Genomic DNA, 13,537 nt, shown 5'->3' on the forward strand with positions numbered 1-13,537 from the left:
TATCTCATAACTATTGGTGAGATTTTCATGCTGGTCTACAAAGGTTGATTTGACCCAAAATGCTAGTATATCATCATTTTAACAGTGATAATAACCATGTCATTAATTGTCAAGGTTTGAAACCCAACTCTGATTCGTACTAGTTGTGCTACCATGAGTTAAAGACATGACCCAGTGGGATTCTCAAACAAACTTCAGTAAACACTGTCTAGGAATGAATCCCGTGGGCTACCTGTTACATGTACACATCAGGCTCCACCCCCGAGATTTGCATTGGCAGCCCAGGGTAGGGCCTGGCATATGTGTGTTTGTTTCAATTCTCTAGGTCATTCTGATTGCTAAGTTTGGGAATGACTAACAACGTCTCTAAGTTTCAGTTTCTACATATGTCAACGACTGTTAATAATAACTCAGAAGGTTATTGTAAGGGTTAAATGAAAAATTATATAACATGCAGTTTGCCTGATCAGAGAAAGCACTCAGTAAACGTTAGCTCTTGTCATTATTACTACTACCACTAAAAAGCAATTGCCAGCTATCACAATATTCCTAAGAAAACTCTTCATGCTAACTTTTAGGTTTTATATTTCTAATTATTCTTACAAAAAAAATATGTTCTCCTGGCAATAAATTAAACAATACAAAGATATATGAGAGAAATATTATAATTAGGCCTCTACCGCCTCCAATCATACCCCCGAGACAAGCAATGTGAAAGGTTTAGTGTATACTCTCACACATATTTCACTCTATACATATTACGTGCATGTGCACACACGCACCCAGCTTACTCTGCACCTTGTCAGAGTCATCCTTCTGGGTGTTTTTAAAGCTGCACTAGAGGACTTCTGTTACTTTTGCTTGCTCAGAAACCATTTTTCCTCGTTCTGATATTGGTAATCCAATTTTCCTTTGGAAAACCCCGCTCCCATGTCCCCTCTTTCAGTTTAGGCAATTCAAGTAGGGCTGGCTTCACCACTGAGCTCCAGCGATGAGCCCATGATTCAGGCCTAGACAACCAAGAAATTCCATCCCATGGCATTCCATGCCATGGTGATTGCCTCAGGAATTGGCATGTGACTCAAGCTAGGTCAATAAGAACAGTACTTTTGCTGTAACTACTGGGAAAGAATTGTTTTTCCACTGAGGTTGTTAAGCTAGGAGAACACAAACTATTGCTGGCCACAGTTTAGGAAGAGCTGCCTGGGAATAAAATCAACACAAAGAAAGTAGAGTCAAGTACAGAGAAGACACGTTCTCCAGCTGACACTGTTCAAAGCTCTGCATGTCGTCATGTAAAAAGTCAGTCCATCTCTTGATCTTCTTAGGTACATGTGCCAAATGATATCCTTTTTGGTTTACATAAGATTGAGTTTTGTTTCTGTCACTTGTAACAAGTAAAATAAACACAGTGCATATAATTCCATTATACAGATGTATCATCATTTATTCAACAATTTCCCTTGTGAAACATAGTTATATTGTTTTCACTTTTTTGCCACTATAAACAACGCTGCAACAACTGTCTTTGTATTTATCGTACTTTAACTACTAGAGGGCAGGAGCCTAAGTATATGGGAGGGAATAGCAGGAAAAGATTAGAAACTAAATGAGGTCAAAATTATGGTGCACCTTGCACGCCTGACTACAAAACCTGGACTTTATACGGGGAGTCAACGGTGCTATTTAACTCATCACGACAGATAAAATTAGATTTGTACTGGAAACTGCCTCCAGAACCGATGTTAAGATAACCTGGAAGTAGTTATCTGGGGATTAGGAAGTGGGAGAATAAGGCTGCATTAGTACAGGTAAGAGCTAATAAGAGTCTCAGTAATGGCAATGGGGAAAAAATGGTTTCAAAAGACATTTCCAAGGTACCAAAGTAATATTAAGCCATTAAGATTCAATTTTAAAAATCCAAAAATTAAAACACATACCTAAAGACAGACCCTGATTAAGGAGTAGCACTAGGTGGTCACTTTGAATCGCATGACTGCTGGGCTAGGAGCATGTACTTGACTTAAAAGCCTACCAGCTGGCCAGCACCCAGCACTAAAAGTTTGCCAAACAGACATGTTTGAACTGAACCACATTCTCTTTCCGGCATTTCAAGTGTGCTGTACTGAAGTAATGAAGGCATTACTAGCTGGGGCTAAAGCTGAAAGGATACAGAAGGAGGGAAATCATGAGGTAGAGTTAAGCAGAAGCCAATAGAGAGTCAAAAAGCGTAAGCTGGTTCCAGGACCAACAGCCATCTATTCTGTCTGCATCTGAGCAGGCTCTGCTCTAACTCACGTTTCTCCTGCAGCCTATCTTCTTGAGAAAACAAGAATGACTTTTTTGCAATAACAAAGGCCTAACTAAAACACCTTAATTGATTTGCCAATATCTCATGGCTAAAATCAAGACTTGGTAACTGATAATGAGGAGGATAAAAGAAAGAGGGAAGAATTTAAAATGATTAGGGTTTCCAGAATGGGAAGGGATAGTGATGCTATTGAGAAAGAATATGGTGTGAGGAGAATTTGATTTGAATATACACGGAATTAAGTTTTGGACGTTTCAAGTCTGAAATGTCTGTGGACTAGCTGCAAGGAGATTGGAATGCACAGCACTAACTAATACCTGGTAGCCTAAGCCACAGAAATAACGAAGAGAAGTCAAACCCCAGTGCTCTTTGACAAAGCCGGCTGCACAGAGATAAGGCCTTCACCGTCTTCTTCTGGACTCGTACAGTGCAGGAACTGGGCCCTGTGCTCTGAGCGACTCAGTGCTCATCTGTCCTGGAGCTAAGGCTCTACACCAAGTGAAAATGAAGGCCAGGAGGAGATCTACTGGGTCTAAGTAAGAAACTAAAAGCACCGAAAAACTCTGAAATTGACAGCGATACCCAAAAACCAAAAAAAAAAAAAAGAAAAGAAAATCTCAAACATACTTTGTATAGAACTTCATAGGTCACAAATACTTTACGGGAGAGGCAGACAGCATAGTTTTTATAAGCACTGCCCCCTCTTTACCATATGAAGAAATAGATTCAGAAAAACTAACTCATCCACAATTACAGCTAATAAGCAGCAGGGCTGGGAATCCTTAGCGCTCCTAAGTCACTATATAAAATCCTGGAAATCCCACTGAGTTAACACCACAGAGGGTATCTGCATCAGGCCCCTCCTACTTTCCTTTGGCCTTTTCTAGACCACCAAAAAGAAGAAATGTAATCTTACAGTTTCTGATCCTAAAGAAAAAACCCAGCTTTGAGGTGTTCCAGAAATCTCTATGACTCGTAAACTAACAAGACTTTAAAGGGGGAGAAGGAGACACATCTATCTACCTGTCTCCTCAGTGCTTCACTCTTAATTACTTAGACAAAACAAGGAAAGGCAAAATACGCTGGTTTATTAAAGGCTGAGGCTGGAAGACAAACATGGTTCATCTCCACTGCAAAAAAAAATTAAAATTATCCTAGGCAATTTACAAACAGCAAGTGAGACGAAGGCTGGAGAGAGGACTTCCACGGGAAGGGCAGAGACATCACTCAGAGTTGCTAAAGAGGAGGGCTACAGACAAATGCAAGGCTCTACACCCTCTTGATTCCCTCCTACCCCAGTGCTGGGGACTTCCTGGTCTTAACACTACCTGAATTACCTGATTAAACAAGTTTCCTGCCTTTCATCTTCCTTTCTTCAACACTCTGCCACTATTTCTCCACTTCTGTTTGTTTCCTACACACTGCCAAGTTTTAGCTATCACGACCATTAAGTCTACTGATTAATTCCTCAATTTATGTTAAATTCAGGAAACTCAGAAAGATTATTCCTACAGCTAGTGAATAGCATAACTAAAACTAAACATAGTCCTTGAGATTCCAAATCCAGTGGTCTATTATATCCCATTGTTTTTAACGTTCGATTACCAAGAGTGTACGTCATGTTAAATGGGTAGAAGTAACACTGACCAAATAATGTCACAGATAAGTTCTCAAAAGGAAGGTAGAATGAGGCAGGAAAGAAAAGATAATGGCAGAGAAAGCAACGCAAGCATCATACCTATTGTTAAGAAGGAACTCACAGCATTTTCAGAAAGTTTTCCTAGGAACTAGCCTTGACTGAAGACAGCATGAACAAACACAATCTTCAGGCTGTCACCTGTGCCATCTTTATAGAAATTTCCCACAGCTTTTCTGAATTATTTGTTAAATCATCTTGATCCTGTCTTACACAGCATATTACTAAAAGTTCTCAGAAACAGACTCTTAAAGTTTTATTTCTGTTTTTTTTAAAAAAGTTCTTGATTATCATATTGTGGATATTATTTAATCAGAATACATCTGAAAACAAAAGATTCATTGTGGTTTTTTACTTTTGGTAATGAATCCATTGTAAGTACTATAAAAAAAATTGATGTAGGAAAGAGAAGCCGGTATGAAATAGGTAGTCTGAAAGACACTTTCTAATATACTGAGCATTATTTTCAGACAGGATGGCTGTTTATCCAGCTATTTTCTTCCAGGTAAACTTGTCTTCAATTCCAATGAAGTCAAATGGGAAAAACCAAACTTGCTGTCTCCCTACCTTTGCTATCTATAATTTTTAAAACTCTGTTAAGACAAACTAAAACATAGTATTTCTTACCTCCGTGCAACATAATAAAATATAGGATTCCCAGCTCTGGAAGTCCCAGCTTGGTAGAAAATACTTAATGTTTTCAAGGCCTTGAACTCTTCTTTTTCATGTACTTGATGCCTGAAAGAAAAAAAGAATAGAGTAACTCATAGGCTTTATATTGCCCATTGAATATTTACAAAAATCTACAATTGGACCAATGATAAAATACACAAAGTGACAAAATATTTAAAAAGCAACATGCTTTCTAAAGGGCAATTTGGCAACATATACCAAAAATTTCAAGGCGTTACTTTTCTAACCACAAAGAGTGGTTCTTAGGACTAGCCTAAGAAAACTACTGGATAAGGATATTAACCACAGGATTGTTTTGAATCATAGTATTTTTTTCCTAGACAGAAGTTTTTGAGTTTCAATTTATTTGTTTTTTAAGAGTTCAGTTTGTCAACATTTTCTTTTCTGGTTTACTGATTTTGAATGAGAGAGAAGGGCCTTCCTTTGCCCATGTTTCTTCTTCATGGGAATTTATCCTCATGAATGGTATGAGCATCTTTTTCCAGATGGTTACTCAGTTGTACCAACACCAGTTATTAAAAGTCTATTCTTATTTCCCGGATTCTGAATACCACTTTTATCATATACGAAATTCCCATATTATTTTAAAATACTTTTTTAAATGTATGATTTAATTTTTAGATATTCTGCTCAACACTCAGTGTGAGTCTTTAACTTGAAGATTTACGTCATTCATCAACCCTGGAAAATTCTCATCTGCTGTCGCTTCAGATATTACCTCTTCACTTTTCTCTCTAAGCTCTATTTCTGAAACACCTACTTGACATGTTGGATCTTCACATTCTATCATCTGCATCTCTTAACTTCTTTCATATTTTTCATGTCTTTATCTCTCTGTACTGACTGTATGCTCTTTGCTCAGAAATTATCTTCCAGCTATGTATTTAAAATTTTTTTAATATGTTTTCTTTTACCTAGCATTTCTATGTGTCTCGTGTCTTGGGTTAGGGGAGAGGAGAGGGTGTACTGTCCTAGTCCATCATGTTGCTGGAACCAGGTCAGTATTTGTTTAATACGAATGGAAATGACCTTGACAAGGGAAATCGGTCCACATGTGTACAGATAAACGACCAGGAGGCTATCTGTCAAACGTTAAGGGAATTACCTCTAAGAGGTGGAATAATGGAGAAATTTTTACTTTCTTCTTTATGTTTCTATGTTTTGAATAATTTAAAATTTTTTATTTTTATAGCTGAGAAAATTATAAAGATACCTACATTTTTTAAAAAGAAAAATGAGTCTCAAAGAGCCTCAATGGGAACTTAGAAGAGAACAAAAATAACACCTAACATTTATTAAACACTTTATATATACCAGACACTGTTCTAAGTATCTTACACATATTAGATCATTTAGTCTTCAAAAGCACAGAAGATTCCTTTGTAAGGAAAGGTAGGGTCTTAGGTAAAAAGGATAATAAAAAGGTTTTTGTAGAAAAATAGGACATCCTCAGTAACGTTGAATAAAAAATAGTATTGTATTATTGTACTGTATAATTTTCAATTAGGTAATACAAAAATTTTGTGTGGAAAATATTCCTTTAATTACACAGGAATAAACATTTGTTACACTGAGGAAAAATATAAGAGAGCTACGGATAAAAATTAAGTTGGAAAAGAGATTCTTATATATTCATATATTCTTTTAACAATATCAAAGAATTGGAGTCACATATACAAAACTATGACCTATATACAATACGATCAATAACAGGCACTTAGAATGCAAGGCACATTATATGCAAATCTCTAATGTGAATTAACTTCTGAATGTCAGATTCTGCTTTTTTCTTTCTGTCTCTGGCACACATCATGAACAAAACACTTAATGCAGAGTCATTATGAAGCACTAACTGAGGGACTGAGTACTATGAAAAGTACTTTAAAGACTAAGGATTCAGCAAACCAGCTTCACTGTAACGTCATAGAGGGGAATGTCTAACACTGGGGACTAAATCACTCTAAATGAGATTCAAAACAAATGTCTACAGGAATTTTATGACAATACTGAAGCATACTAAATTTGTGAGCCTCAATCTAAAAGAAGCTAAAACCATTAACTTTTAGGAGGGTTCTGAAATATTTACAGAATATCTGCAGTGTGGTAGGAAGAGTTCAGCACGTAGAAGCAAAGGACCTGAATTAGGTGTGGAATCTTGGGCAAATTAGTTATTCACTTTGAGCTGTATTTTCCTTAACTATAATATGAAAATAACATTATCTACCCTCCCTTGTAAGTATTAAGTGCAAAAAAACACCTCAAAGCAACATGAGAAAGTACATTCAATAAGATATTATTATTTTTATAAGAAAATCAACTATAAAGCAAAGCATATTTCAACAATATATAGGATATGAGAAAAGTGTGATCCCAAAACAGGGCAGTGTGGTTATTAGGTACATTTTTCCTGATAATCTCCTATCAAAAATTCTAGTATATCTAACAACTGGCTTGGTGGTAAACTCTGCATCTCAACCAAGAAGAAAGCAATCATCATTTCAAGGTGGTACATTACCTAGTCATAAATTCCTCGAACTTTGAACTGGTAAGGTTAAGGCTGGACCAGTGTGTATCTGCCACAGGTTTGTGCTCTGGAGGACCCAGGTATGCAAGAAGTGTTGCCATCTTATCAAAAGGTCGTCTTCCAACAGCTTTATGATCCCTAGATATAGCAAACTACTTAGAAAGAAAGTAGCAGCTCACTTTTAGTAGTACACATTTCTTTAGATTGACATTAGTTTCTTTTTATTGTCAGCTGGTGGTCCCTGCTGATTTGTAAATAGCACCAAAAAGACCTCGGGGGTTATAAGTATACACCTTAGACATACGACCACTCCCCAAACTACAAAATTTACATAAAAATTCATTTTTCTAGTATTCTTAATCCATTACCATTAAACAAGCAATTAGTAAGTAAAAATAACATGGTGATCCACTTTTTCTCAGGAGAAAAGAATCCACTTTGAGAAACCACTATTTAGGAATTGGACATCTTGTCCCTAATATCAGATCTCTGCTTAACCAGGGTAAATGTGGGATTTCAATAACTATTAAACAGATAAACTACATAAGAATAACAAGACACTATTTCACAAACATCAAATTGGCAAAAATTATGAAATATGCTAATGCCAACTTTGGTGAGGATATGTATAAAGAGGTACTTTCCCACAGTACTGGTCGAAGCGTAAATTAGCCTATACACTTTGAAAAGCAACATGGCAAGATCTGGTAAAGGTGAGGCTGTGTGTACCCCAGAACCCAGCAATTACACATTCAGGTAATACACAAGGGGACATACGAAGAAAACCTATCATTGCTTAAAAAGTGAAAAACAGGAAACAAACCCAAATATCCACCAATTAGGAAATGCAAAAATAAACTGTGATATAATCATTCAATGAAATACTAACATAAATTAAATAAACAATAAATCTCCAATAGAATATTGTGTGAAGAGACTACATTCAGTACATCATTTCTGTAAAATTTTAAAACAAAACTGTATTATACATAACTATAATTTCCTTATTTTGTCAGTTACAGAGAGAGAAGTAGTATCTTTTTTCCCAAGAAATAAAATGTTATAAAGATCTTAAGTAATACAGCAAAATAATGTTAAAGGTAGACAGTAGATATGGATCTCTGTATATATTATGGTCTCTCTTTTTTTGTATGTTTGGAATGTGTATATTTTTTTAACAACCAAATTTTTAAAAAACTCTCTAGCATCAAACCACAGGAATATGTATGTGAATTATGTAAGAGAAATGAATGTTTCATTTAAAAGTCCCACAGTTTATTTTAGTGTCTTCTATTTGAGGGCACACATCAGTCATGCCCATGTTTACTTCAATCCATTAACAATTCATAAAGGGTTAAAATGCTTTCTCCTTTAAACTCCCATCTCCTAATTACCTAGCCTTAGCTTCATGGTCTTCTACCTTCCCCGAGGATGAGTAAACTATTTTTATTGGCATTTAAAAATAATCTGTACTCATTTTAGCTTTGTAAGATAACTCCTCATACATAAGAATTTGGGCCCTTTATAAACATACATAACTAGGAAGGACAGCAAGTGATCCAGGCTACAAGAGACTTTAACTAAAAACAGCTAAAGAAACAATTGCCAAGTTAAGAATTTTCAATTATTGAGTATTTTCTACATAAAGCGTTATTTGCATACACTTAGAGTATCACCAACGCACTTACTACAGAATGAAAACATTGGCAACGTTTTAATTATTAAATTCCTAAGAACCAGTTGCTATTCAGATTCAGATGCAATTCTCATTTATCTTCTAGTAAACTGAAACTGCCCTATGTCTTGTTGCACATTATGTCTAACAGTTCACAAGCCAGAAAAAACCCAAAGGGCTAATTCGTGATTTCTCAGCTTGACATTAAAACATCGGAAGCACCTAAGCAGGCTTGTTGACCATTTACTAGGACTTAACCTTTTGCCTATATTTTTTTAAAAAGAGTCTACATTTCTCTTTCCAAATCACAATTCTTATTCCAAGAAGACGCAAAGTAAAAAGCATTATTCAGATCAATAATTTTATTAATATAAATTTAAACTGACATTTTTCAATATCCCCATGACTGGGAAATCTTACCTATTGCTGGAAAGATACTGGCCAATCTTCTCTTGATTGTTCCAGAGGAGACGATGTAGAGCCAGCACGTTGCCATCGCTGATGAAGGAAAGACTGTGATTCACTGCATCACTTGTAGGACAATCGGATGCTATATCAAGGAAAAACCTTCAAAAGTGCAAAGTCATTAGAGTTTTTAAAACCAGACACACTCACAATTATGTTCGAATTAAATTTACATGAGGTAACTTTGTGAAATAACAGATTACAGATATAGAGGGCTTATTCACACAGTGTGACTATCATTACACAAAACAAGGAGAGACAGGGAGAAAGTTCTCCCTCTCCGATACCTGGCTCCAGCTTCAGAGCAGGCTCTCAAGTCAGACAACAACCACCTTCAGACGGATGTGACTTCGAAGAGAAGCCAGGACTTTACAGATAAGGAAAGAGAGGTGTGGACAAGACAAAAGACCTCTCCAAAGTTAGACAGCCTGTTAGGTCAGAGCCGGGATCAGAACCTTTGTTCTCAACTTTCTATGGGTAGTCGATCTGCCAGAGTATGATTCCTACGCTGACATTCACTTTTCACCAATATGGACTGCAGCGCAATAATACATCTGTTAAACTCTAATTAAAAAGAAGTTGATATGAACTATAATGAAAAACTGAAAGAGAGAGAGTTGGAGAAGTCTAGCTTAGACTGCGAGTCAGATCAATTAGATTCATACTGCATGAAAAGCAGAATTCTGGACATTAACTTACATACATTTACAAAGCATGAATTATCTCATTTGTTTTCTCTAAAATCAACTCAGACAGGCAAACATACTATTATCCATAGTTTACAGATAACCCAACGACTCAGAGAGCTAAAGAGAGGCAATAGCTACAGAAACCTAGCAGGCCTCAAGTTTCCCAAAATCATAAAACTTCAACAGTTGCCCAGTCACGCACGAACACAATCTTATGCGCTCGCACTTCTTGGTGTAAAGGGTAACTTTTTAGTTCAGATATGCTTCCAGATAGAAGTATCAAAAATATCCTAACGTCAAAAAAATTGTGACTATACACTATTATGCATTATCTGTACATTTTGGTTTTAGTTTTTACTAAAAAGCAATGTTTTCCTTCTTCCTTTCCTCCATATTGTAGCAACCTCAAATCTTCTATCTTAGTAGATACGTCAAAAATCCCTCTTGGTTTTCAAGTATAGAAATCACTACCAAATTATAAAGAATATGGATTGAGTTCATTACTGTCTTTTATAGTAAAATAAAATAAGATTAACTAAGTTCTTGACCTGGAGAGGGAAGAGAAAAAATCTACACAAGAGCTTCAGGTAGACCATATACACAGACTTAAGTGAGACTGAAAATATCTGGTTCAAACAGGGCAACTGACTATGGAGCAGGCTGCTTACCTTCGTGCTGCATCAAAGTTGCTTTTCACAAAATCATTAAAAGGCCGCATATGCTCTTCTTTTGTGAAGAGAACATGATTGGCAATACTCTGAAGTATCTAAACAATAAAAAAGGATTATAAAGAATCAGATTATTTATTATATGAAGTCTACACATTCATATATTCTTTAAAAAATATGAATGTTCTCACCGATAGAATTTCTGTTGGTGGTTAAAAGCAATCATTCTTCATTCTATAAATACTAATTGCTGTTTCTATTCTTTCCCAAATAGGATTCTTATATATACACACACATATATTACATATACAGTCTTGCACTACATAACAACGTTTCGGTCAACGAGGGGCCGCATATGTGGTCCATAGGATTAGTGCCAGACAGCCTAGATGTGGAGAGGGCTGTACCATCTAGGTTTGTCTAAGTATACCCTATGATGTTAACACAGGGTTGAAATCGTCCAACAACACACTTCTCAGAACATATCCCTGTCATTAAGCAATGCATGACCATATATAAAAATCCATATTAAAATTTGTCTTTTTAAATAAAAAATCATACATTTTGGTCTTTATTTCAGAATTTCAAGAATGATCACATAGAAAACTACCCTCAGAAGACATTTGCTAAAATATTTTCCCATGATAATAAGGCCCACCAGATATCAGCCTAATGAATTCCTTTGTAATATAAATAAATAGAAATAAAACAAAAGTATAAGACCATAGGGCATTTCAAAAATAAATTCAAGAGGAAGTACAGTGAATAAGAAAAACTGAAAATTTAGTTGGAAGAGAAATTTAAAATTGTTAGTTTATCAAAATAAATTTTCACCTTTGACATTAACTTCAAGCCCCTTTCGATTCTAGGTGGTGGCTTTTTATCTAAAATGCCTGCTTCATACGGTGAGACGATGGCAGGATTGATGAATCTGAGGAACATGGCACTTCCCACTGCACCGATGCTGTTCTGAGGGAAACGCTGGCTAACCACCTAAAAACAAGGAGTTGAGAATTGAGTATATGGTTTAAATTAAAACGAGGAAAAGGGAAGAAAGAGCTTGAAGGTCAAACTTTGCACAAAAACTCTGAATAAACTCACGACAACACATTTCTATTTTTTCCTATTCCCATATATCAGCAAAAACAGTTTATCCTCAGTTCCTGCCCTCCATCATTTTCAAGCACAATAAAGGTATCTAAGGAAAAAAAAATCTCATGAAGGAGTTGTATAGATCTGAAAAAAGGTATCAATTTTATCATCATTTATACTTTCGGTTTGATGAGTAACAAAAGAAGACTAGAATTTTCACACAAAGATTATCATATTTTACTATGATTAATAGACATGAGAGTGTGGTCAACCCTTATAAGGTGAAGCTAAGTTTTCAACCCTTGAAACATCCTATACCTATACCTAATAGTAAATACTTACATTTTGTTGTGTACCAGGTACAATTGAATTTCTTGAGCAAAATGCTTGCCAGATACAAAACAAAACTTAGTTTTCTTAGATTCCTATCAAGAGAAAAAACTTACTTACAAGTAAGATTACTGTCAGTTACTTTTCTTTATAAAAATGCTTTATGATACAAGGATCTAACTATTATTTAAACCATAGAGGAATGGGAATTCTTGGGAAAGTAAAAGAAAAAAGGATCCCACCAGCAGGAGAGAGAAATCCTATGTGTACCTCAGTTTATCATTCTGTCAAAAAAAGTTAAGGATTCAAGAAATGGTTGCCCACACTCAAAAGATATGTGAGCCCAATATTGAAAATGGATTTATTTTATCTTTGCAAAACATTCTACTCTGAAGGTAAAGAAATAGGTAAATGAGATCAGGAAAAGTGTTCTGAAACTGGCTCAGCTCCCGTCTCTTCCCAGTGCCTCCTGTTTTAAGTTAACATATGAAAATCATCTTATTCTGAAATTTACATTTTTTACATACACTACACAGATACATTTATTTTTAGGCAACACTTATGTAACATTTTAATCTCTACAACTGTTCTTGCTTAGTGTGGCTAAGTGCTGCTTAAAGCAGCGGTGACCATAACGGCAAAGCCACAGCACTTCACTCCACATTACGGGATTCCAGGGAGAAACCTGCATTTCTCAAGATCCTGGGGAAAAAAGGGATGTATGTGCAGAATCTCATGTAACTCTGGTTTTCCTCATGATGCCTCAATAAAGTGATACTTCTTGTCATGAATTCCCACGGCTCACTGACTCCAGATTAACTCTAGAAAGAATAAGGATTACTTCATTTCTTCTACTCCCTTTAGTGCTTCATGGGGTATACATTTTAACTGTGTTCTTATTCACGGCCTAAAATCTCAAAATAATGTTCTATAATATCTGATAGGGAACTAGTAAAAACAAGACTTTAGAGAACGATTTTTTTAAGCCAAAGACAATCTTTGTAGGAGGTGATAACAGCAGTGAGTTATAACTCGTATCTTCTCACCTTCATTTCACCCAGGTATCTCAGGGAGCTTTCTCTGTGCAATAGTACTTTGACTGCTATTGAATGAAGAACAACTTTACACTTAAATAAGGGGAAACTGGTGAGTGCGGCTAAATATGGCAGCCTTAGTAGAACGGCTTTAAAACCTAAATAGTGACTTAGAGTTATTTTTAGCTGAAATACAGTTTTAGGAATAGAATTTTAAAAATTCAAGTGCTTTTACTACTCTAGTACAGTGTTTAACCTTTTTAGGACCAGGAACAGAAAAATGAGCATATACATTCACAATGACAAAATTCTTCATCCAATTTCAGGACGTTCATAGATCACCATTGCTACTACTGAGTG

The 13,537-nt window shown here is 35.7% G+C and overlaps 1 protein-coding gene across 23 annotated transcripts in view; it reads right to left on the reverse strand.

Annotated features, from left to right (window-relative positions):
* The window catches only part of NF1 (neurofibromin 1), a 240,382-nt gene that overhangs the window by 87,944 nt on the left and 138,901 nt on the right, over window positions 1–13,537 (reverse strand). For all 23 annotated transcript variants that reach the window (XM_070226406.1, XM_070226404.1, XM_023653059.2 and 20 more), the window contains 5 exons: window positions 11,556–11,714; window positions 10,722–10,819; window positions 9,320–9,466; window positions 7,216–7,362; window positions 4,635–4,745 (listed from right to left, as the gene is read on the reverse strand). In XM_070226406.1, the coding sequence (XP_070082507.1) occupies window positions 4,635–4,745; window positions 7,216–7,362; window positions 9,320–9,466; window positions 10,722–10,819; window positions 11,556–11,714 (662 nt within the window). The remainder of the gene's footprint in view (window positions 1–4,634; window positions 4,746–7,215; window positions 7,363–9,319; window positions 9,467–10,721; window positions 10,820–11,555; window positions 11,715–13,537) is intronic.

The sequence above is a fragment of the Equus caballus genome, chromosome 11 (assembly GCF_041296265.1).
Source record: "Equus caballus isolate H_3958 breed thoroughbred chromosome 11, TB-T2T, whole genome shotgun sequence".
Lineage (NCBI taxonomy): Eukaryota > Metazoa > Chordata > Mammalia > Perissodactyla > Equidae > Equus > Equus caballus.